Raw genomic sequence first — 24,273 nt, 5'->3', positions numbered from 1 at the left:
TACATGAATTGGCTATTTGAAGATCCATAAATTGTCTTTTCATAGCCTTTTTATACACTTGCCATTTTATTTATTAATATTTACAGGATAGTTTCTTTTGCTCATTGATTCATAGGTGATGTTAGTTTACTGGTGCTTGTGTTTTATGTGCTGCAAATACCCCCTTCTTCCTCACTGCTTCTGCCTTTCGGCTTGGTTTAAGGAATCTTTTGCCATTGGTAAGTTTTTATGTAATCAAATATGTCTATCTTTTTTAAAATATTTTTGAGTTTTAGGTCTTTCTTTAGACATTATTTTCCATTCTAAGATTATAAATATATACTAGAGGTTTGGTGCACAAATTCATGCACAGGTGGTATCCCAAAGCATGCAGGGGCAGGACAAGATTGGCCTTCCAGATGCCCTTGCCTATTGGGGATCCAGATCCATTCCGCTGACATTCATGCCAGTTGTCAGGAGCCACCTGGTGGCTGCTTTTATATTCTTTCTTCCTTGCAGAGCATCCAGGGAGAGGAAGTGGCTGTGATGCCTGAGGCTAACTTCCAGGAGGCCAGCAGCACTGTTGGGATCCTGCCAGCGGTGCTGGTCCATTGGTGCCTGGCCCATTCTCTGGAGATTGGACCTGCAGGACTACTGAGCCAGGCTGTTGGGCCACTGGGATGGGTCTGTCAGCTGAGCAGCACTCCTGCATTCCGCATGTGCCCCCTGGTGGTCAGTGCATATCATAGCAACAGGTCGTTCTGGTTGTCCCAGTTGTTCGGTTGTAACGGTCACTTAGGCTTTTATATATAGAGAGATCCTTCTATGTTTTCTTTTAAAACTTTCTTTTTTACACATAAAATTGTCATCTGAAATTTATTTTTGTATATGGTAAGAGATAAGGCTACAACTTAATTTTCTTACAAATAGGTACTCAATTGTTTCAGTATCATTTAGGGGAACAATTATCTTTTCTCCACTGATCTGAAATGTCACATTTATCATGTGTTAATATCTTATAAATTCTTTAATCTGTTTCTAGATTGTTTTGTTTTAATCAGCAATTTACCTACACTATTCTAACTTCTAGATTACAAAAAGTACATGGACTTTAGAAAATTCAGGACACTTATTCTAATAAAAAAAAAAAGTATTTTAATCAAGCAAGGCCACAGTTGGTGATTTGGCAAAAATCTATTCAGGGTTTGTAATGTGTTTTGCAATCTACCTCTGTTACCAGCTTTGTTATACCCTCCTCAACAGCAGTACAATATTTGGCACATGCCAGAACACCAAGCAATTCTTTGTTGAGTGTGTTACTATAATAGTGAGTTCAGTTACTCAGATGACAATATGTAAGTTATCACTTAATTAGTGTCAACTTTCATCTTATTGCAGTAAATCCTAGAAAGGGGAAATAATAGCTTGCATTACTAAAGGAACACAACATTATCACTAAAGCTATTAAAATTGTATCTCTCCCCCAAAATAATGTTGCAATGCATTTGATGGCCCCTCAGACTGCTGGCCTCACTCACCTCCTACTCTCCAAGATAGCTATTACATACTTTCCACTGCCTGCTCAAATCTCTAAAGCCCTCACATCTTCTCACTACACTGCCATGGTCTCTGCCTTCCCTCCTATTAGATAATTAGAATTAATGCTCCTGTTAGGACAAACCTCCCCCACTTACTTACTCATGGACTTTCTGTCACCTCTCTTTCCTCTCCACTAGATCATTCTCATCAGCACACAAACTGTAAGTCTCTTCATCTTATTATTATTATTATTATTATTATTAGTCCTCACCCGAGTTCATGCTATTGATTTCTTTTTTAGATATGGTCCAAGTGAGTGAGAGAGAATAAAAGCGAGAGAGAGAGAAATGAGAAATATCAATCAATTCCTCCTGCCTGAGCCCCCGGGATGGAACCCACAACCTAGACATGTGCCCTGATGGGAAATGAACCTGCGACCTTGTGGTGCAAAGAACAACCAACTGAGCTACACCAGCCAGGGCTAAATCTCTTCAACTTTAAAGGAAACTTGTCATTAACCCCCATCCCTGTTCCCTTCTACAGCAAAATTCCTTGCAAAGAATGCCAGTACTAGCTGTTTTCTTCTTCTCTGTCTTTTACTCTTGAACCTGTTCCTCTCAAGTTTTTGTAAGCTCTCTGAGACCATAGTTTGTGTGTGTTTTTTAATTCACTTTTTTATCCTCAGAATCTAGGACAGTGCCTATAACAGCAGGTATGCAATTAATATTTATTGAAAAGATGAGTAAACAAATACATATATGTATATAGTTTGACTATGAATGTGGCTTAATCATTCAAGTTCAAGACGATCTAAAAGGGAAAACTCGCTTTGAAGTATTACTCACTTTTCGTTGTTTTACAGAGTCCAATTTTATGAGCCAATATGAAGCCACTTTTGTTTTATGAAGCTTCCAGTTATCAAGGATCTGTCATGGGGGAGAGACATTAAGAAATTTAATCGAGAATGTTCCTCAAAAGTAAAAAGTAAAAAAGTAAATAAATGGGTTGAAACTGGTTTTAGTACTGAATTTGTGAAATGAAAGCACTATAATATTACTTGCAATAAAGAATGTCTAGTTTAGCTCTGACCAGTTTGGCTCAGTGAATAGAGCGTTGGCCTGCAGACTGAAAGGTCCCAGGTTCGATTCCGGTCAAGGGCATGTACATTGGTTGCGGGCACATCCCCAGTAGGTGATGTGCAAGAGGCAGCTGATCGATGTTTCTCTCTCATCAATGTTTCTAACTCTCTATCCCTATCCCTTCCTCTCTGTAAAAAATCAATAAAATATGTTTTTTAAAGAATATCTGCTTTACTAAAAAGGATTTCTAACATAAGGTTAAGAAGCCATCTGAATCCAAATTTTTTGCTTCTTGCTATAAAAAGCATAGAGTCTATAATAAGTGAAAGTAAAATGTCTTTAGGCATATAAGGTTTGAAGTAGATTTTCCATTTTAATTTCAAAACCATATCACCCATAATAACAGAATACTGAATAATACATAGAAGATAGCCTATATATAACTAGGATTCTATTATCCCTTTTTTTTTTGTCAAATCTGAAAAATTTCTGAATATATATTCTAGTAATATATACTGTAACAAATAGATTAAAATATTTGCTGCATATAGTGAACATATAGTAAATAATCTGAGTAATGATCTAATTATTAGTTATTAATTATGTAAACCCATATGTTTTTTAATAAAACAATCACATTATCCACAAATATTAGTTCTACTCTCTGATCATTTTTTCTTCTACATGATTTAAAACGATGGTATCTTATTAATATAGCTAAGAAATCAAAGCAAACTATCTGGTACAAAGTCATTGGCTATATTTAGAAAAGAACTTGATTAAATAAGATAACATATAAATAAAAGCATGTCTATCATAGTGACTTACAACTAATATCAATTTGTATTCCTTTTCCCTTGATGTAACAAATAGCAGCTCATCTGCAGACAAGATGCTATTTTTACTTTTTTTTAAATATATAATAACACAATGCAAAATATTTGGAGGTTTTGGTTACAACTATATCATGATTACAAAATAGAAATATCCATGATTGATTTTTTAAACTAATAAAGTCGTTTTTATTACTTGTTTTGGTATTTGTTTCTAGATAGTTGCTTTAGACAAACTTAATGCTAAAAAGTGAAAAAAAGGCCAGTGCATATCTGTGGTTTTTATCTTACAACTGGCCACTAGATGGTGCCCTCGCCACTGGGAAAAAAAGTAATATTAGGGAAACCTGAAAATAAAGTTCTATTATTGAGGAATTATCTATGAACAGCAATTTGAAAAGAATGTTTGAATGAAGACATAGAACTTTAAATTAAATGTTTTTTCACCAAAATATTTAAATAACGTGGACCTTTCTAATAAGTTAAAGTCATTGAGTTTAGTGTGAATTTTAGGACTCTGCCATTTTAGAATGTTCCACTGGGTGGTGCAAATGTGTATGTAACAAGAAAAACACTGCATAAGCCACTTCAAAATTTAACCAAAATCATTCATGGTATCACATTCTTGATACTTTATCCCCAAAGTCTACTTTTTTTTTTTATTACATATCACTTCGATATTAGATCTTTCTAAATCTTTAGAGAACCAACTTTAACTTGATAGTTCTTTAAACATTAAGAGCAATAATTGAATAACATAAATCATTTTTGCTTGGTTACATCATTAAAATAGGACAATGAACTAAAAGGTATTTTGCATTGCTAATTATAAAGGTAATCTCACTGCTCATGAATAGTAATAATTCAAATAGCCCCTGTATTTTCTGCAGCTTGAGGAGGTTAAAGAGAACATCAGTTAAATTTACTATGACACTGAGAATGCCTCCATGGGTAAATAAATGTTAATATTCTAAGCAGAATAAAAAGAATGAGCTCCCACCGAAACCAGTTTGGCCCAGTGGATAGAGCTTCAGCCTGCGGACTGACGGGTCCCGGGTTCGATTCCAGTCAAGGGCATGTACCTTGGTTGCAGGCACATTCCCAGTGGGAGGGGGGGGTGCAGGAAGCAGCTGATCGATGTCTCTCTCTCATAGATGTTTCTAACTATCTTTCTCTCTTCCTCTCTATATAAAATATATATATATATTTTTTTTAAATGAGGTCCTTGGAATTTTATACATGTCAAATACTCACATCTTCCACCAGAAGTAGTGATTCTGCATCTGATTTCCCTGGAAAACGGATTTTCATGTCCTTGAGAACAAATAAGGTCTGACTTGTTAGATCCTCTTCTTGTTCTTTTGTTTTCGGTTGCCGCAAAGACTCACTCTTAAATTTGAAAGAATACAGATATTTGGAGGGGGTCTTATTTCATTGTGCCACTATAGTCTGAAAGATATTTCTAGGTAAAAACAATGCACTTTTAATTGGAAAAATAAAAAAATGAAAAAGGCAGAAGAAAAAATTTTTACATTTATTCTTAGAATTCAATTCTTAGGATTAAGTGGACATGATTTCCCAATAATATCTTTTATACTTCCACACAGTGCATTTTATTTAGCTCAAAATATTAAAAAATAAATATGAATGGTTAAAAAAAAACTTCCAGGTCAAAAGTTTCACTTATTACATACAGTGGTGCCTCGCATAAAGAACGCCTCGCACAGCGAACGCTGCACACAACGAACTTCGTTTCATGATTCATACAACGAACTTCGTTTCACACAACGAAGTCGCCCGAGCTTCCACGACCGCTTTGCCCGAGCTTCCACGACTGCTTCGCCCGAGCTTCCACGATCGCTGCCGATGTATTGCATCCTTCCGCGCAGGCACTGCAGGCAGTCGTTAGTCACTGCGCTTAACTTAAGCACGTATCGCGGCAATCGTTCTTCATTACGAATTAAATCACGCACGTATCACGGCAGTCGTCCTTTTAAGTTAAACTCAATATTTTTTTTATATCATGGCTTCTAAAAAAAGCAGGAAGGTGATTTCAGGTTTTTCATGAAACCATCGGCCAAAAAGCAGAAAATGGATGAAGATGTGCAAGATTCGGTAGACTCTACTTAGTCTGTCTTAAAATTAAAAAAATGTGTGTTTTTTTTTTTTAATTATGTTTTTAGATGTATCTAAATAAAAATAATAACAAAAAATTTATCTTTTTTTATGTCATCTTAGCATATTTTATGCTACAGAACGAATTATTTTTTTTAACATGTATTGTTATGGGAAAACGCGTTTCACATAACGAACTTTTCGCATAACAAACTTGCTCCTGGAACGAATTAAGTTCGTTGTGTGAGGCACCACTTATATCTTCGGCAATTCTTAATTAGGAAAAAAGAAAAAAATCACTCGTTAACAAGTGAAACTCATTCGCTTATATTTTCCAGACGCTTTCATTGGATCATCCACAGTAAATAAACAAATTAAATAAAAGTCTAGTTTTTGTGAATATACTTGGCATTATCTATTTGAGTATCTACAAGTCTGATAGCCAAATAAATTCATTGACTTATTCAATACTGAACTTCTGGGATTCTTGCTAAGGAGGGAATACTATATGTTAATTTAATATACAGAAAACATAAACAATGTTGTATTTCAGTACTCTAAGGATAATTTGTCAATTGTTTACTTTTTAAACTATTAATCAATACTCATTAAAAATTCTACATAACAAATTTCTCCAAATTTTCAAATATACTGCATAATCCTACCTAATAAAAGAGTAATATGCAAATTAACCATCACTCTGCTACACCCACAAGCCGCGCCCACCAGACAGAGTGAGTATGCAAATGAACCCAACCAAGATGGCTATCAGGAGGGAGGCTTGAGTTTCCCGGGAGGAAGGCAAGCTTTCCACACACCCTGGCTAGCCCAGGCCTACACTCGAGGATACAAAGTTTCAATTATAGAAGGTAAACAAATCCAAATAAAAATTGCAGCAGCCACAGAGCAAGCAGGAGGCTTGGCTCCGCTCCAGGCTACAAACTTTCAATTGTAGAAGATAAATAAATTCCAGACACCAGGGCCTCTATTTGGGTCGCAAGGGGCCTTGGCTGGCCTGCAAACCACCACAAGCCCCTCATCCAGCCCACCCCATGCCTCAAGGGAACCCGACCCTGATCAGGGACACCCTTCAGGGCAAACCAGCTGGCCCCCACCCATGCACCAGGCCTCTATCCTATCTAATAAAAGGGTATGCAGATTGACTATCACTCCAACACACAAGATGGGTGCCCACATGTGGACAAAGATCCTGCCCCCATGTGGACACAAGATGGCCACCACAAGATGGCCAGCAGGGGAAGGCAGTTGGGAGGGAACAGGCCTGCAAGGGAGGGTAGTTGTGGGTGATCAGGCCTGCAAGGGAGGGCAGATGAGAGGGGCCAAGCCTGCAAGGGAGGGCAGTTGGAGGTGATCAACCCTACAGGGGAGGGAAGTTAGGAGTAATTAGGCCGGCAGAGGAGGGAAGTTGGGGGCAAACAGGCTGTCAGGGGAGCAGTTATATATCAATCTGGCTAGCATAAGAGTGGTTAGGAGTGATCAAGCTGGCAGGCAGAAGCAGTTAGGGGCAATCAGGAAGGCAGGCAGGTGAGCAGTTGGGAACCAGCAGTCCGAGATTGTGAGAGCGATGTCTGACTGCCCATTTAGAACCGATCCCTCGAGGGGTCCCAGATTGGAGAGGGTGCAAGCTGCGCTGAGGGACACCCCCTGCTCCTGTGCATGAATTTTGTGCACCGGGCCTCTAGTACACTATAAAATCATATATTTCCTTAGGTGATTTTCAACAAAATTACCAACTATATAAGCAAGTGGAAAATAAAATGCTATTCACAGTATTCATTCTAAAGTTCTTTGATATTCTGGTCTGCCTTGTAAGAGATCATACTAAGTGATAAGCTAAAGAGATTCAGCAATCCAAAATCCTGGAGACCGTGAGTTGAATAATGGGGTTCCATCTATCTTCTTTCTAGCTTAACCCTTTTCCACCTAAATCTTAGTACAATGCTTCCTGTAATCTCAAAAGGAGCAAAGTAGATGACTTACCACTTGAAAGTTAGAGCTGGCATCGTTATTATGAGGCAGATGCCTCGTGTAGGAGGAAGCACGGTTTAGGGAATGTGACCGACACGATGAAGTTGTCCGGGATGCTGACATCGTTTGTTGAGCAGAAAGAGGGCGGATGTCTGCACTACAAGGTGATTGAGAAGAGATGGACCGAGGGCAACTGAATGAACGCCTCATGGAACCTATCAATGATGGAGAAGAGGAATACTTAATAGAATTTCCCACCATATAAACTAACAATTAGATCACAGGGTAGTGGCATGGCAAATGATAATTGTCAAAGCAATTGTGAGAACACAAGTCTGGAGTTAATTCTTCAGTTTAAATAGTGAATTTGGTGCAGAACACGTGTCATGTATGTAGAATGGCTATCATGAGAATATTTAAACAGCACCCTTAATTTTCTGTTCTCAAAATATGACATAGAAGAACCAGAGGAAAGGTAAACTAATATTTGTGGAAAGGAAAACTAGCCTTCTATAAGCCAGGCATCATGTTACATACACTTTTTTTTCTAATCCTCACAGAAACCCCCTGAAGCAGGAATCCCCATCACCCGGAGGCTCGGGGAAAAAACTTTCTCAGGGTCACACAACAAAAGAGTGTGCCAAGCTCAGGTGTAAATCCTGATCTGTCTAATGCCAGTATCTCATTCTTTCTATGAGACCATGAAAATACTATCCTTTGTCCTTGAATTAGATTGGTCAATCATTAGAATCTGTATATAAGTCATAAGAAAAATATTTTATGGTAAGATTTATAGGAAGGAATGGACAGGAGTCTATAGAGTTACAAAATTTCAGGCCCATGAGGGGAAAAAAAAAACACAAGAAGAAAAATATAAACATTATCCTAATAGAATTTAAATATATATTACATGAGTGATGTTAGACAGTCTTCTTATTCACATGAGAGAAGAATTTTTTAAAAATAGATTAAATTCCCACAGCAATAGATTATAAAGAAAAGTATATGGAACTAAAGGGATGTAATCAGAACAAACAAGTAGGAAAACCATAGGATATCTTCCCCATTATACATTGGGGAAATTTAAAAGAGAGAATTCACTGTTTCAGGAAAATTTGATTTCTGACACAGAAAAATAGAATATCACTCAATATTATCAATATTTATACCTTTTTTTAGTTCATATATTTTATATACCTTCTGTGCTATATTATATTCTCTTTAGGAATATATCAATCTTTACTGGTTAAATAAAACTCACATAAAGGCAAGCTGGATAGCAAATATTTCCCTTCATTAGCTGTTGAAAAAGTGTAAACCTTTTTAAAGGCAGTGGATATATAAATCTTATATTTAAGGGTGTATTTATAAATGATATTTTGAATAGATATGAAGCCTAATACTCCTCATTTGGTTAAAAAGAGTAAAAAGAAGTATATATTTAAGCTATAAAAGATGTTTTTTTTTGTTTTTGTTTTATTGATTTTTTTACAGAGAGGAAGAGAGAGGGATACAGAGTTAGAAACATCAATGATGAAAGAGAATCATCGATCAGCTGCCTCCTGCACACCCCCTACTGGGGATGTGCCCGCAACCAAGGTACATGCCCTTGACTGGGAATCGAACTTGGGACCTTTCAATCCACAGGCCAACGCTCTATCAACTGAGCCAAACCGGTTCGGCTAAAAGATGTTTTTTAAAAAACACTTTTACCAGCTCCATTTCTTTAAACTAGTAACTTCCACCTAAATTTAAAAGTCACACCATTTTTGAAAGGACAGTGCTGCTAGTGAAGAGCTGTGTGGAGAACATATCCCAGATCATTCTTCTACCAAGTACCCAAAGCATGTGCTTCAGCCTGCACCTGGACCCTGCTGTCTTGTAAGGCTTCAAGTGGTGGTTTGTGTGGAGAGCACCTGGGAGAGCACCTAAGCAAAGGTCCTCAGCTGAATCACTGAAGCAGTCAGCAAATCCACTCTATGGAAACATACCTTGCCAAAGGTGAGGAATGTTTGTCAGTCCTGACCTTTAGCTCAGGCACCAAGGGTAGATGCTATTATCTAGGCTCACTCAGGCACCAGGGGCGGATGCTATTATCTGGGTTCATCCAGGCCTGACAAGATTAAGAAGCCTCAAGAACAAAGAATGCAGCTTAATCTTTAAGCATGATTTAACATAATTTCCTGCTTCTTAAACTCTAGTAAAACTTCCTGGTATCATGCTGTATATAATAAATGTGCTGCACTAGCTCTGAGTCACTGTCTCTCCATCGAGAGCACTGTCCCACCTGATCCCAATTTTACTTGTATAATATCTCTGTGTCTTTTCCTTAATCTCCCATTGCCCCTACTCAGGTCTTGTTCTCTCTAGCCACACAGGTCACAGCATAGGTTTGGACATGTGTAATCTGACAAGAGATGTAGAAGGAAATTATCCTTTCTCTTGAATGGCCAAAGATTCCCATTTTCCCCATGCATACTCTGAAAATTCAGACACAGTAACTAAGTAGTTAGATATGCCAACAACATTTTGGTCGGTTAACAAAAAAAAAAACAGTTATAATTTAAATAAACAAGTTATGTGAAAAAATATTTAATATAGTTTTGTATATGACACATATCAACCCAAAATATATTTTTCGAAACTATAACAAGTTGAGTTTCCTACGTTAACCATCTACAACAGAAAGTGCTACAAATAATCTGGACTTTGTCCTTGTTCATCATCATTACTTTGGACAGAAAACTCAAGAAGGGTCTGTGGCTATATTACTTAGTGTAAGAGAATATAAAACAAAGAGAAATCCTTATTACAATCTCTAATGACTATAAAAGTAAAATCTAATACTTAGTTAAAAGATATGAAATTGAATTAAATTAATTTTAAAAGGAGAATTCACACTTGAAAACATTTCAGTGTATAATTTGTCCAATATTGATTTATTAACCTATTGGTCTAAGAACAAAGAACAATCTCAAAGCTATGAGAACCTGAATAATTTTTCTTAATCCTACCCTTTTCTCTGCTAATTCATTGCTATGAGGGATGCACACATTAGTCAATTGGAGTTAAAAATGGGTGAATCTGGGCAAAACAAGTCCACCTTCTGAGAGAAACAGAGTCATACACAGAGACATACTGAAAGTACTTAAGAGAACTTTAAGAAAAAAAGGAAGACACTGATAAAATAGCTATAAACTATGGAACAGGTGCTCAATAAACATACCTTAAATGAGTAAATAAACAAATGCAATGGAACATAATACAACATTATTTCCCTTCCAAACACATAAACCTTCAAAGACAGGAACATTAGCAGGTATCTTTATGAAATAATGCAGTAGCAAATGAAAGACCATTAAGATCTTCATCTATTAGTTATGCATTCCTCATACATTTTGCCATAAGTGTTGAAGACAAAATTCTATTATCAGGGAAGCGAACATATTAAAACATTGCTAGAAATGAACAAAGGCTCATATCGTGTTTATTGGATGATTGGAGCAGTCCCTTTAATGGAGCCCTGGGACAATGAAAGTCAAGGCAAACAGAGACGTGAGAGACAAGAGATAAGAATTAGTCCTGCATTGCAGGCAGTGTCAGGAAGGGATAGCTAAGGGATCCGGGCAAAGAGGGATGCCACACTGGACATTTAGGGATGAAAGAAAAACTATGGACACGATAGTGGACACTAGGGATCAAAGAAGCAATAAAAGACAGGAGAACAGAAGAAAAAATGTAAAAAGACATAAAGGAAGAAAGAAAAATAATACTAAAGCCGAAACCAGTTTGGCTCAGTGGTAGAGTGTCGATCTGCAGACTGAAAGGTCCCAGGTTCGATTCCGGTCAAGGGCATGTACGTTGGTTGCGGGCATATCCCCAGTAGGGGGTGTGCAAGAGACAGCTGATCGATGACTCTCTCTCATTGACATTTCTAGCTCTCTAGCTCTCTCCCTTCCTCTCTATAAAAAAATCAATAAAAATATTAAAAAATAATAATAATAAAAAAGAAAAAGAAAACTAAAAAGGAAGAAGACAGAGAAGCTGGTTGTTCACTCCCCCAATACACAAAAAGCCCCAACTTTAGCGCTTACCCATGATGAAAATGAGAGGAAACAAAACTATTTCACAATTGTGTGGCTCACAGACACATTCAAGTCAAATACCTAGAGAGATACATATTTTAAAAAGTAGGCAAGGATACGCAACAAAATGGGTGGCAGAGAGGTAGAGAAAGCAGGAAAGGGCATGAAAAAATATATTGGCTTAAGAGAGAAGGCAATCAGCAGATCAGTCATGCATCACAATTTATAAATCCATAAAATTTATAAATCCTAGCAGAAGCCTAGGGCTTAACAAAAACTATGAAATACAGAAGAATGGACTATAGTGATTCTTATGTCAACTCTTTCATCTTCTACTTGCAGACCCTGAATGGGATTGTGGGACATACCCACGTCTGGTTAGGGAAGAATGTGGGATAGAATTCAGGTCTCCTCACACCGAACAAGCATTCATTTGGCTCAAGATCCTTTTATTGAGTTTTGTAATTCAGTTCCATAATTCTTCAGATAATAACTAAATTTTAAGAAATTAACTTACTGGATGGTTGGAATATTTTGAAGTGGTTGGACTGTTTAAGATTATAAGTAACTTGCTTTTCTCTTCTTTTATTTTGGTACTCTTCATTTTCATCTGATTCTGAAGAGCTCTCACTACTATCATAACTGCTGTCACTGCTGTAGTACTTTTGTCTTTTCATCACCTCCGTACTCTCAGGCATGGAACAGAGAGGCTAAAATACAGAAAAAGGTGTTACTGTCAGAATGTTTCTTAAGAAGGCACATTAACATGATTAATTACTATTTTCAATTTCTCACTGTGCATGTTACTTCTCACTGACACTTGAAAATCCTCCAAAATGCTACTTGCTACAGTGCTATTAGCCTCCAATGCAATTCACTAATTTTTCTGTGAAATATTCTTTCTTAAATCATAGTTCAGTTATAATGAGGATAATGCTTTTTCTCGATGATTTAAAGGACAAGGTTATCACAAACAGAAAATAGAGATAAAATTATAAAAATTAGAAACATAATCAAATTTTCTTCATTACATACAGAAAGGTTACCCATTACTCACCAAGACACAGAGATGTACCTCTGTTGTATCATTAATGTTCACTCACTCAAAGTGTGTGTGTTTGTGTGCACATGCTTATGAGAAAGAGAGGAGAAGGAGAGAGGGAGGACAAGAGGGGCAGAGAGACAAAAAGAAAAAGCAAGCAGAGGCCAGATATACCACAGAAAGTAAAGAAAGATAAAACACTATACATCGACAAAGGACACATCTTAAAACAGAGGCCAAAGAACCAATTCACTCAGATAATGTGCAAAAAGGACTAAGGTATTGCTCACATATCTAACTTGCTTTTTTTACAAATGAAAAATTGTATTTAATTGTCCACTTTCCAAATTGGTTATGGACAACTTAGGTCCTTTCTCAGAAGATTGCTAATGATGACGCAAAGGGTCTGGCCATAATGGGATAACATTGCTTTTCACTGCCTGTGCTACATTTACGGAAAGCAAACGTGATATAATGTAAATCAATATGTCATAAACTTTTTAAATGACTGGTGCCATGCAGGAGGGTAAAACTGTAAAGATTCAAAATGCCGGGCTACTGTGTTCCAACATCTCCATTAGAATCACTTGTCTTCAAACCTCCCCATCAATGTGCTTCCAATGCAGCTGGAAGAATTAGACCAGGGAAGTGGGATAGCTTCACTCCACAAAGAGTGCGCACCAACAAGCTCAAGACAGCTCTGGAACTTGGTCATGTGAAGAGACTATTTATCACACATGCCATATGCCTCTTATTCCTGCTGGAAAAAGTTCCCATAGTTGTATATAAGTTTCTTATTCTTTGATCAATCAGACACAGATGTTTAGATGTTAGCATACAAAACAATGAAATCCTTGGCTACCATGGGATTTCCCTGGAATTAGGCATGTCCTCTCAGGTAACAGTGTGAGATGGACAGTACAGAAAGGAAGAGCATTATGTGAAGTGCCTGGAATCCACAGGAAGCCAGAGCGTGATCTTCTTAAATTTGCTGGCTTTGCAAAGGAGGAAAATTAACCAGAGGAAAGTAATTTAATATACTAAGGTACCAACTTGTGCTTAAAAGTATGTTCTCCTTTTAATAGTCTAATATTTACTGGCATAGCAATGTTCATGGTGATATGCATAAAAACCAGTAATTTACCAGTAATAAAATCATCAAATATCTTGACAGCCTTGGGGAGTAAGTATTCTGGAGGAAGGGTGTTTCTTCGGAAGTCTAGCCGGCCCAGAAGAAACAGTTGCACAATTAGGCTCCCTGACAGAGCCTTCCTTCACGGAGGCAAACAGATTTCAGGTTTTTTAAGGAAGCCTGACTATATAGTGAGCTATTCGACCTTTTAGAGAATCACAAGAGGAATCTACAGCCTGTGCCTTTTGACCACTACACTGTCTCAAGCAATAACTAATAAGATATCATAGTGGCATAAACGCTAAACAATGCCTTAACTGCGAAATGGAATTATTTGTGAACTGGCATTGAGTAATCACATAAACCATGCTACTTACTTTTATGTCCAATTTCATTTGTAAGTGGGTCATACATGAATTGCAATTAATATACAAAGCTCAGAAACTTCCCAATGTTTTCCAAAGTGAAGCAATGACTCATTAAGCTATTCACTTTTACAGATATGCTAAAATATATTTGTTCCAAAGGCAGTAGCAACACCATCTCCCACAATTCCTCAATAGAGAGGATATAATTCAGAAGAACAGCGCCTGACATCCAAGACCTCCGGTCTCCACTATATCCATATCTTTCACCAGGTTCATCATGTACCATTGTACTCTCCAAGAATCTTCCACAGGTGTCACACTAAATTCTTCATGTTTCTCTAACAAACTAGGCAGTGTCACAACTCTGTGTCATTGCCTTTAACGTTCCTTTTAACCCAAACGTCCGTCCTTCACCCATCATAAATGTTTACAGCATTACTCATTTGTACAGGCCCAGTTTGAATGGCATTTACGGAGCCATACACAAGTCTACCAATCCCTTTCTTCTCTCGCTGTAACACTTTCCACTCGCTTTATTGCAGTATTTGCCACAATCTGTTTTTTGGTTTACCTATTGGCTCATTCTTCCAATGAGGTCCTTGCAGACACATTCAACAAATTTAACTAATAGTGGTTTGTTTGTTTTTTTTTAATATTTTTATTGTTTTTTAGAGAGAGGAAGAGGGAGAGAGGAACAATGATGTGAGCTGAGAACATAATCAGCTGCCTCCTGCATGCCCCCTACTGGAAATCGAGGTGCAACTCGGGCATGTGCTCTGACAGGGAATCATACTGGCCACCTTTTGGTGCACTGGGCAATGCCCAACCAACGGAGCTACACCAGCCAGGGCCTAACTAATAGTATTTGAGAACCTACCAAGTTCCAGATGCTGTGCGAGATGTGCGAGATGCAAAGATGAAAATATACTTCCTACCCTCAAGAAACTTACAACCTTTCATTAAGGCAAAGATTCAAGTAATTATTTGGCACAACTGCTCTACAGAAGCATTATTTGTGATACAGCAGGAGGAGGGGAAGGAAGAGCTAAGTCTAATTTGAGAATGAAGAAGGTTACACAAAGGTAGCACCAGTTCAGCTGGATTGGGGGGGGAGGATGGGGGAGTCTAATCAGTCAGCACAGAGGCATAGAAAAAGCATGAAAGGACAACAGAGAAAGATGCGTGTAAGGACATAGCTTAGTATTGCTGAAACGTAAAGTATTAAGAGCACAAGACTTAACAAATTCATCTCTTCCCTACTCTGTTAGCAAGAACTTTTTGACTTTTGACTTATAACCAAAGACCACATTGATGTCATCACCACAGAGCAAATAAAGGTAAAGCAAACACCTGCTCATTTTTGCATGCACAATTGCTTTCTCTTTATCCTAGACGCTGTCTATTTTAACTAACACAATTTCAATGTTGTTAGGTCAGCAAAATATGAGGCTCATGATAAGGTTTTCTAGAGTCATGACTTGCCTCATCTATATCACTATACTTCTCTGGTAATTATATGTCTAGAGAAATGAGGAAAAATTAATACTGAGTATAAAATAGGGTTATTAGTGCTAGGTTCCTTTTGGTCCCGAGTCATCAGGATTTCACTAGTATTACAAAAAGAATCCAAAAAAAGTGAGGAAAACTAACCAAACCAAAAAATAGAACTTCTATGTGTGGTATAACCAACTCTCTCTGTACTGCACACATAGTCCATGCTGTTTCATGAAAGTGGCATCAGTCATTACTATAGTAATAAATACAAAGGGGAAACAACTGTACTTAGTAGTCACATCTACTCTCATACTAGGAAAGATAGAGGTACTGTACCTTTGGTCCTCGAGGCCTGGAAGTTTTGCCCATCAACTTTTCATCATCAATTTCACATTGCTCCAGAAGATCCAAAATATCTTCCTCCTTAAAAAGATATTTAATTAAAACTATGATCACCAAATGACTCTAGGATTTTTCAAAATTCATTCATCTCCATAAAATAGTGTACAATACAATTCCTAAAACTATTTAATGAAGACTACTCAGATCAAATGAGTAATAAAGGGTCATGAAAAACCTTTTAAAAAAAATGTTGTTCACTAAAATATAACAAATAATACATTGCTGAAAATCTATTATATATTACTATAGGCCCAATGCATGGAATTCGTGCAAGGGTGGGCCTTCCCAGCCCTGGCCCCAGCTGCTGGGGCCCTTGCCTGGTGCTGCTCGCATCCACTGCACACACACCCACTTCTCCAGTTCTGTGGAGCCCCCTCATCGATGGCCCTACAGAGAGTGGCCCGAGCCTCCCTCTGTGGGGCAATCGTGGGGCGATGGTGGGGCCTCCTAACCAATCGCATAGCACCTGCCTTGTCTGGCCTGGCGCCAGTGAGTGTGATCGGGAGGGTCTTCTGCTGTTTGATCATCTGGTCGATTTGCATATTATGCTTTTATTATAGATTATAAACAAATGTATCTTTATGTTTTAGTACATTGTTAATACTGACTATCATAAATTAGCCTATTAGAAATTTTAAAATTTCTAAAAATCACTCTAATTTTCTAGACCAAAATTCTATCAATCATTTCTATATTGATTGTTTTTAATTGGCTTTTTTTAAAATTTCACACATAAGTGATATCATACAGTGTTTGTCTTTCTCTGTCTGACTTATCTCACTTAGCATAATGTCCATCCAGGTTGCCTCCAATGGCAGGATTTTCTTCTTCTCATCACAGAATAATAGTTCATTGTAGTCTACAATACATTATCTATATCCACTCCTCCACTGACAGGCACTTAGGTTGTTTTCCACAGCAGCTGAACCAATTTACACTCCCACCATAAGTGTGCAAGAATTTCCTTTTTCTCACATTGTAGTCTACAATACATTATCTATATCCACTCCTCCACTGACAGGCACTTAGGTTGTTTTCCACAGCAGCTGAACCAATTTACACTCCCACCATAAGTGTGCAAGAATTTCCTTTTTCTCACATCCTTCCAATAATTATTAACTCTGTCTTTTTTTATTAATAGCCATTCGAACAGGTATAAAGTGATTGATAATTGTAGTTTTTCTTTATATTTCCTTCATGATTTGTGATGTGGAGCATCTTTCATATCTTTGTTGGCCATTTGGGTGTAGTCTTTGGAAAAATGTCTATTGGGTTCTTCTATTTTTTAATCAGATGGGCTTTTTGTTATTGAGTTATATTAATTCTTTATATATTTGGCTATTAACTCCTTATTCTAGATATATAGTTTGCAAAAATATTCTCTCATTCTGTAGGTTGCATCTTTTGTTTATTTGTTTCTTCTGTGTATGGAAGCTTTTAATTTTGATGTAGTACCACTTACTGATTGCTTTCCTTTAATTTTTCTTGGGCTCGAAGTAATTACCCCCTCACTCTAACACTTTGTATTAAGAAATATTTGCCTTCTTTTGGAGAAAATAACATCATTTCAGCTTTATGATTCTTTTATAAGCATCTACCAAACAAAAATTATAGGACATCTAAAATAATAATAAAAAAATGTGACCTATAATCAAAAGTATTGGATATCAATAAAAGCAGGTCAGTAAATAATCCAAATATTAAAATTAAAGATTTTTTAAAAATTATTATATACATGTTACAGGGAGCAATGAAAACAAAATGAATTAATGATGCAAAAGTAATATATGTGAAACAGCACAAAGTTTAGAGAGAGGCACCAAAAAAAAAAAAATTAAACTGTTAGTATTTTATTACTTCACAAGAACCCTAACTCAAGGTAGACTTTATAATTTAAGGATGTATATTGTAATTTCTTTTTAAAACCCCTTATTATCCTGCAAATATAACTAAAAGCCAATAGTAAAGATAAAATAATGTAATTTTAAAATTAACTTTTCCAAGAATAAAAAAAGAAGCAAAAAAGGAATAATAAACAGATAGTATAAATAGAAAGAAAAAAAAAAGATCAAAAGGCAGACATAAACCCAACTATACCAGTAATTTTGAAAAATGATTTAAAGACACATAGTCAGACTAGATTTAAAAACAAGTATTACCTAACTTCATGCTATTTACCAGAGGTATTGTAAATATTGTTATTTTTAATATGAGTTAAAAGTTACTTTTAATATGATAGAAAAGATATGTCATTTAAACAGTAACCACAAGAAAAAACCTATTAATCACGTAAAGTGAAATTAAGACAAAGAATGCTACCCAAAAGAAAGAGAAACACTGCATAATGATAAAATAGAAAAGGTGAATTAGAAAGACACCTTCAGAACTTTAAAGTATTTGAAACAAAAAATGGCAGAACTAAATCCACAAATCTCTCTCAGCAACTGCTACACCAAGTAGGCCAAAAATTATATAAAAGGATACAGACTATTTAAACAACACTTAACAGCCAAATTTACTTAAATGACATCTATAAATCTCTACAACCAACACATACAGTATACATATTACCAACTAGACTTGGTACATTTGCTAAAATAAGCACTATATTGAGACACAAAGCAAGTCTCAATTCACTTTACAAGACTGAAATGCTTTTCTAACACCAATCAACAATATCAGAAACCCCTAAAAAAATAAAAGTACAAAATTTTAATGTATGGAAATTAATCAACAAACTTCTAAATAACCAAAATCAAAATCAAAATTTAATAAAAATACAATATTCAAAAATATTGTAAAAATTGCTAAGTATAAGGGCAATATATAAAAATAATCAGATATTTACATCCAGTCAACAAACCAAAAAGTGGGGGGGGGGGAATGAAAAACTATTTATTGGCAACAGTAGCAAAAAACTAAAATACTTAATAAATTTAATGAAAGATGTTCAAGAACTATACAGCAAAAACTACAAACAGAGCTGAGTAATAAAAGACTAAAATAAGTGGATATGCCATATTAATGAATCAGAGACTCAGTATTGTTAATTAGTGAGAAATTGTTTTACAATTTCTTCACAGTCCCAATCAAAATTCCAGCAGCCTTTTCTATTCTAAAATTTATAGGAAAATGTAAAAGGACCTAGAAAGCCCAAAACAGTTTGAAAAAGAACAAACTTAGTGCAGGTACTACTAATCTCAACACTTACTAAAAGAAACAATATTTTTTTTAAAAGTATAAAATTTGCATAAGAATAGGCTCACAGGCCCAGAAAACAGGGCAAATAAAGTGGTGACATTTAAACTAGATTTTGAGGAACAGAGATAAGGATTTAAGATTTGAAGCCTATTCATTAAGTGTCAAGTAACTTTAATAGACTAGTTTAGTTAACCTCAATTTTATTTTCATAACTAACCTGACAAGTAGTTTTGATACTACTACCCTGTTTCCCCGAAAATAAGACAGTGTCTTATATTAATTTTTTCTCCCAAAGTTGCGCTAGGTCTTATTTTCAGGGGATGTCTTATCTTTCCATGCACTAGGTCTTATTTTCGGAGGATGTCTTATTTTTGGGGAAACACGGTATTTTGGTGCCAAGGAAACTACTGATCAAATAGTTTAGCCTAAGGTTATAAAATTAACATATGGGGAAACTAGAATATGAAACCAGGTGTATCTGTACCCTGAGGTTTTCTACTAGAAAAAAAATAAGGATAGAGGATCAGTGTAATGAGAAGGAACAGATTCTTTATCCACAGGAGAGAGAAATAACATTATACAACAGGTAGGAAAAATTAAGAAAAGTCTCCCACTGGGTTTAAAAACAAAACAAAACACTAAAACAGGGCCTGGCTGGCTTGGCTCAGTGGTTGAACGTTGACCTATGAACCAAGAGGTCACAGTTGGATGGATTCTTGGTCAGGACACATCTCCAGGTTGCAGGCTCAATCCTAGTGTGGGGTAAACTGGAGGCAGCCAATCGATGATTCTCTCTCATCATTGATGTTTCCATCTCTCTCTCCCTCTCATTCCTCTCTGAAATCAATACAAATATTTTTAAAAATAAAAACAAAAAGGCCAAAGAACATAATTCTAATGGTAAAGCATTTGCCTACATAAAAAGAGGAAAATAACACTGGATATACAATGTTCCTTCTGCTTCTATCTCTTAGGTCTAGCCAGCTTGAAAGTGGCTTTGAAACTTTCTGTTGTGGAATCTGAGTGAAAAGATCATATTCTATCATGATTTTTGAATCACTCAACATAACTGTGTATCCAAGATATGGGGAATATATCACTACAGGGATATGTCAAGTAATATAAAGTCTAAACAGTATTAATAAGTCCACATAAAGTTATATGTCCAATGAACATTAGTAAGTGTGATGCAAGCAGAGACTTGATTAGCACTTGCACACTGGGCCTGTCTTTAAATTCTCCCTTTTGGAGCCTCAGGTTACCACAGTGAGAGATCTGGCTACCCTGATGAGAGACATTGAGGAGAGTGAGAGATACCCAGTCAGCTCCTCAGATGTTCCAGCTCCCACCTAAGGCTCTAGACATGTCAGTGAAGGCATCTTGCACATCCTTTAAGATAAATGCAGTGAATACTTTATTCACTTCAAGCAAGACAAGCAGAAAGAACTATTCAAGTGAGCCCAGCCAAGAGAGCAGAATACTGAGCAAATAAATGGCATGGTTTATTATGCTGCAATAGATAACTGATAGACCGTAGGCAAGGTAAAGAGATTACTATGTGGGGAGTACGGGGAGGTCCAGGGGTATGCATGTGTTTTTATTACTTCTCATATATCAAGCCTAGACAGTATCAGGGAAAAATACTGAATAATTGTTAGTTACGATACAAATAATGAGAACATTACAAACCACTTGGTAGACACAATGGATTTTTTTAATTCAGTTACATATACATGGTTGTTATAACACGTGTTTATTACAATAGATCACTATTGCAGCATATGATATCAACACTCTCTACTGCATAATTTGTCCTGTTCGACAACATCTTATTTTTGAAACCACCTGCTTGGTTATGAAATGTTACCAACTGTGAAAATGGAAGCAAGTGCATCTTCAACGTAAAATGCTTGTATATGTGGGACTGAGGTAGGTTGTTTTGAAAAGTATTAGGCATGATTCTTTTTTCTCTTTAAAAACACGTATCTCTTTACCTTCATCCTTTTCAAGGGATTGTTCAGCTCACGCTGGAATGAAGCTGCTCTTCCTGAAAGAAAGGTCTGAAAGGCAGCAGCCAACAAATTTTCATACTTTTCAAGTAGAGTTTTATCTTCAGGAGGATAAATTCGTCTACAATAAAATCAGATAAACCAACGTGTTTAAAAGAAACTATTAACAGACTGACAACTGTCAAAGGAGAGGGGAATTGGGTAGCTGGGTGAAAAAAGGTAAAGAAAGGGATTAGCAAAAAACAAAAACATATACATAATGCATACACACAGAAAAACAGTGTGGTGATAGCCAGAGGGAAAGAGGGTAGGGGTGGGTGGAGGTGGGCAAAGAGGGAGAAAATGGGGATGGAAAGAGACTGCTTGGGGCGATGGGTGCATGATAAAGTGCACAGATGATGTTTTGTTGAGTTGCACACTTGAAATCTGTATAATTTTGCAACCAGTGTCGCCCCAGTAAATTCAATTTAAAAAAAGAAGCTATTATAGTGTAAGAGTTAATGTCAACCACATAGCTAATCCTTGACCACCTATTCTGCCTTTACTGGGTGCCACAAATAAAGATGAATACAGTTATGAAAAATCCATAAATGTTCATTGTCATGCACACAAATTAAAGTTTATCTAGAGAATTATCTTAAACAATCCAACTCCAGATGATACAGTATGAAGGTTTAGTTGAAGGTAGTGGTTGAAATCATTGCAATTGGGGATACTGAAGAAATCCAAAACTTCATGGGGGAGAATTTAGGTGATGAGGGATAATTTGGGAGTCTTGGATTTAGTGTGGTTATTGAAGAAGCCCGAGATTAACCTGATGACCTCTTGGAATAGTGGAGAGAATTTGGTAGAGGTAGGGTGAAAGGAAATGTGATATCATCACTCCTGCTGATGGTGTTAAAGCTAGGGAAGAATGTCTTATTATGAGTGCAAGATGTTCTATGGCCCCCAGTTCTCCTAATTCTGCTGAGGTCATGTCAAAGCTTAGGAGAAAAGACGTCTCTTTAAGAACACAAGGAGTTTAGGGAGTCTCCTTTTATCCTGACAAAGCTGATACCATGGAAGAGATTTCCTTTAGCAGAGTCCACACACTTTCTAGGGTCTCATACTTGCCTCCTACTTGCCTCCTTCAAACATCTTCCTTATTTGCCTAGACCCTGATACATTAGAGTTTAAAACAAAATATAGACACCTCTTGAAACTGGCAGAAAGAATACTAGAAGACCTGAAACCTTTCTCAAAACACCATATTATAGCCAAACTAGAGGCTCAGTGCACGGATTCATGCACTGGGGCCCACTGTGGGAGCACAGTTCATTCCAGTCAGTCAAGTGACTATGGACCTGTCCTCTGAGCAGCTGCTTCCACTGTGGGAAGCACACTGACCACCAGGGGGCAGCTCCTGCATTGAGCATCTGCCCCCTGGTGGTCAATGCACATCATGGCAACTGGTTGATGGGTCATTCTTGTCATCCGCCATTCAGTTGCTGGGCTTTTGTATTATAGATATAGTCATGGTATAATACCTGATTTGAAAGATAATATCAGATTTAACCACCCTCCAGGCTAGCTAGTAGGAGTCTCCCAAGTCTAAACCATCTACTTACTGTCTACCTTTTCATTCTAGAAAAATATCAAACAAAAGCACTATCTCAAAGTAAAATGAACAGTGCTTAAAACAAGCCTAAAGGGTTAAAAAATGTAGACTCATTTTTGTTTTGATACTTCATTTGTACAATCTGTATAAAAAGGAAGCACGCTTACCTATAATTCCCCATATGTCGATTTTCGTGTTGTTCTTTAGAGACCTGCTTTCGCACTTGAACAAGTCTCTCTTTCTAGAATACAGAAATTTGACAAATAAAGCCTGGCAAATGAATTATGCAATTCAAAACGTTGGTGTGTTAAAACAGTCATACCAATTCCTCTTTCCGCCTCTCCAGCTGATGCCTCTGCTGCTCCCAGTCTGAGGAACCTGGCAAGAGCCTTTTGATTGAATTCTGACCATAAAGCCTCCTCTGAGCCTCAGCTTTTTGTTTGGCTAAGTTTTTCCTTTTATCGCTGGACCTAAAATATAAAACACAAGATTCTATTCTAGAATTCCAATTCTGATCTTATCCCTGTGAGGAGAAGGAGCAGAAAAGGAGACACAGTGACAATAGGAATCAATGTTTATTAAATTATATATTCAAGTATGTGATATTCATCTAATCATCCATCAAATAAGGGTCTCTCCATAGTAAATAGAAGTTCTGAAGGTAACAAAATAAAATGAAAACAGTATAACGATGTACTAGCTCTACAATCTCAGGCTAATTACCTGCTGAGTCTGTTTCTCTGTCTACTAAATGCTAACACTAATGTTTCCTTCCTACGGTTCTTATAAAGATTAACTTGTGATATCAATAACAGGTTCTTAATGAATATTGGCTCCTTTCTCTTCCTTCAACAATTCCATTCATATTTAAGTAATCCCTCATTTGCACTAATCACTCCTTAGTATATTTTTAATTCTGACTGAATTCCTAGCCTAACAATCATTATTTCTTTGAAGACTTCTACATGGTCCTTCTCATTTTTGCCCAATCATGCAAATTTAGTCACAGCTGTCTGATTTTCATAGAATAAGTCCTGTTGGGAGACTGCTTTCCTCTGAAACGCTGTTCTTCTTTCTTCCCTCCCAGATAGCAGGTTCAATCTCTGGAGAGTTCTGGCTTAATGAGTACAGACTTTCAGTTTTGCACAATGAAAAAGCCCTGGAGATGGATGGAGGTGATGGTTGTACAACACTGTGCACATACTTAACGCCACTGAATTACACACTTAAAAATGGCTAAGATAGTAAATTTTATGTTAAGTATATTTACCCCCCCCCAAAAAAAAATGTAATGAGTTGATATTCACCAGAGGAACAAAGATAAATGTACATTTAAATGAGAAAACATGCAAAAACCATGAACATGGGGAACAGCACCACACATGTGTTCTTAGAAAAATTAATTCCAA

At 36.7% G+C, this 24,273-nt stretch overlaps 1 protein-coding gene across 1 annotated transcript in view; it reads right to left on the bottom strand.

The window, feature by feature from the left end:
- Nucleotides 1-24,273, bottom strand: part of TTLL7 (tubulin tyrosine ligase like 7) — a 128,529-nt gene that overhangs the window by 29,303 nt on the left and 74,953 nt on the right. The window contains exons 11-18 of the mRNA XM_036445638.2: nt 23,187-23,334; nt 23,032-23,105; nt 21,253-21,388; nt 15,992-16,078; nt 12,137-12,329; nt 7,547-7,749; nt 4,685-4,819; nt 2,364-2,444 (exon numbers count right to left, since the gene is read on the bottom strand). Of these exons, the coding sequence (XP_036301531.1) occupies nt 2,364-2,444; nt 4,685-4,819; nt 7,547-7,749; nt 12,137-12,329; nt 15,992-16,078; nt 21,253-21,388; nt 23,032-23,105; nt 23,187-23,334 (1,057 nt within the window). The remainder of the gene's footprint in view (nt 1-2,363; nt 2,445-4,684; nt 4,820-7,546; nt 7,750-12,136; nt 12,330-15,991; nt 16,079-21,252; nt 21,389-23,031; nt 23,106-23,186; nt 23,335-24,273) is intronic.

This window comes from Pipistrellus kuhlii, unplaced genomic scaffold (genome assembly GCF_014108245.1).
Source record: "Pipistrellus kuhlii isolate mPipKuh1 unplaced genomic scaffold, mPipKuh1.p scaffold_m20_p_2, whole genome shotgun sequence".
NCBI classification, from domain to species: domain Eukaryota; kingdom Metazoa; phylum Chordata; class Mammalia; order Chiroptera; family Vespertilionidae; genus Pipistrellus; species Pipistrellus kuhlii.
This window is presented reverse-complemented; position numbering and strand designations above follow the sequence as displayed.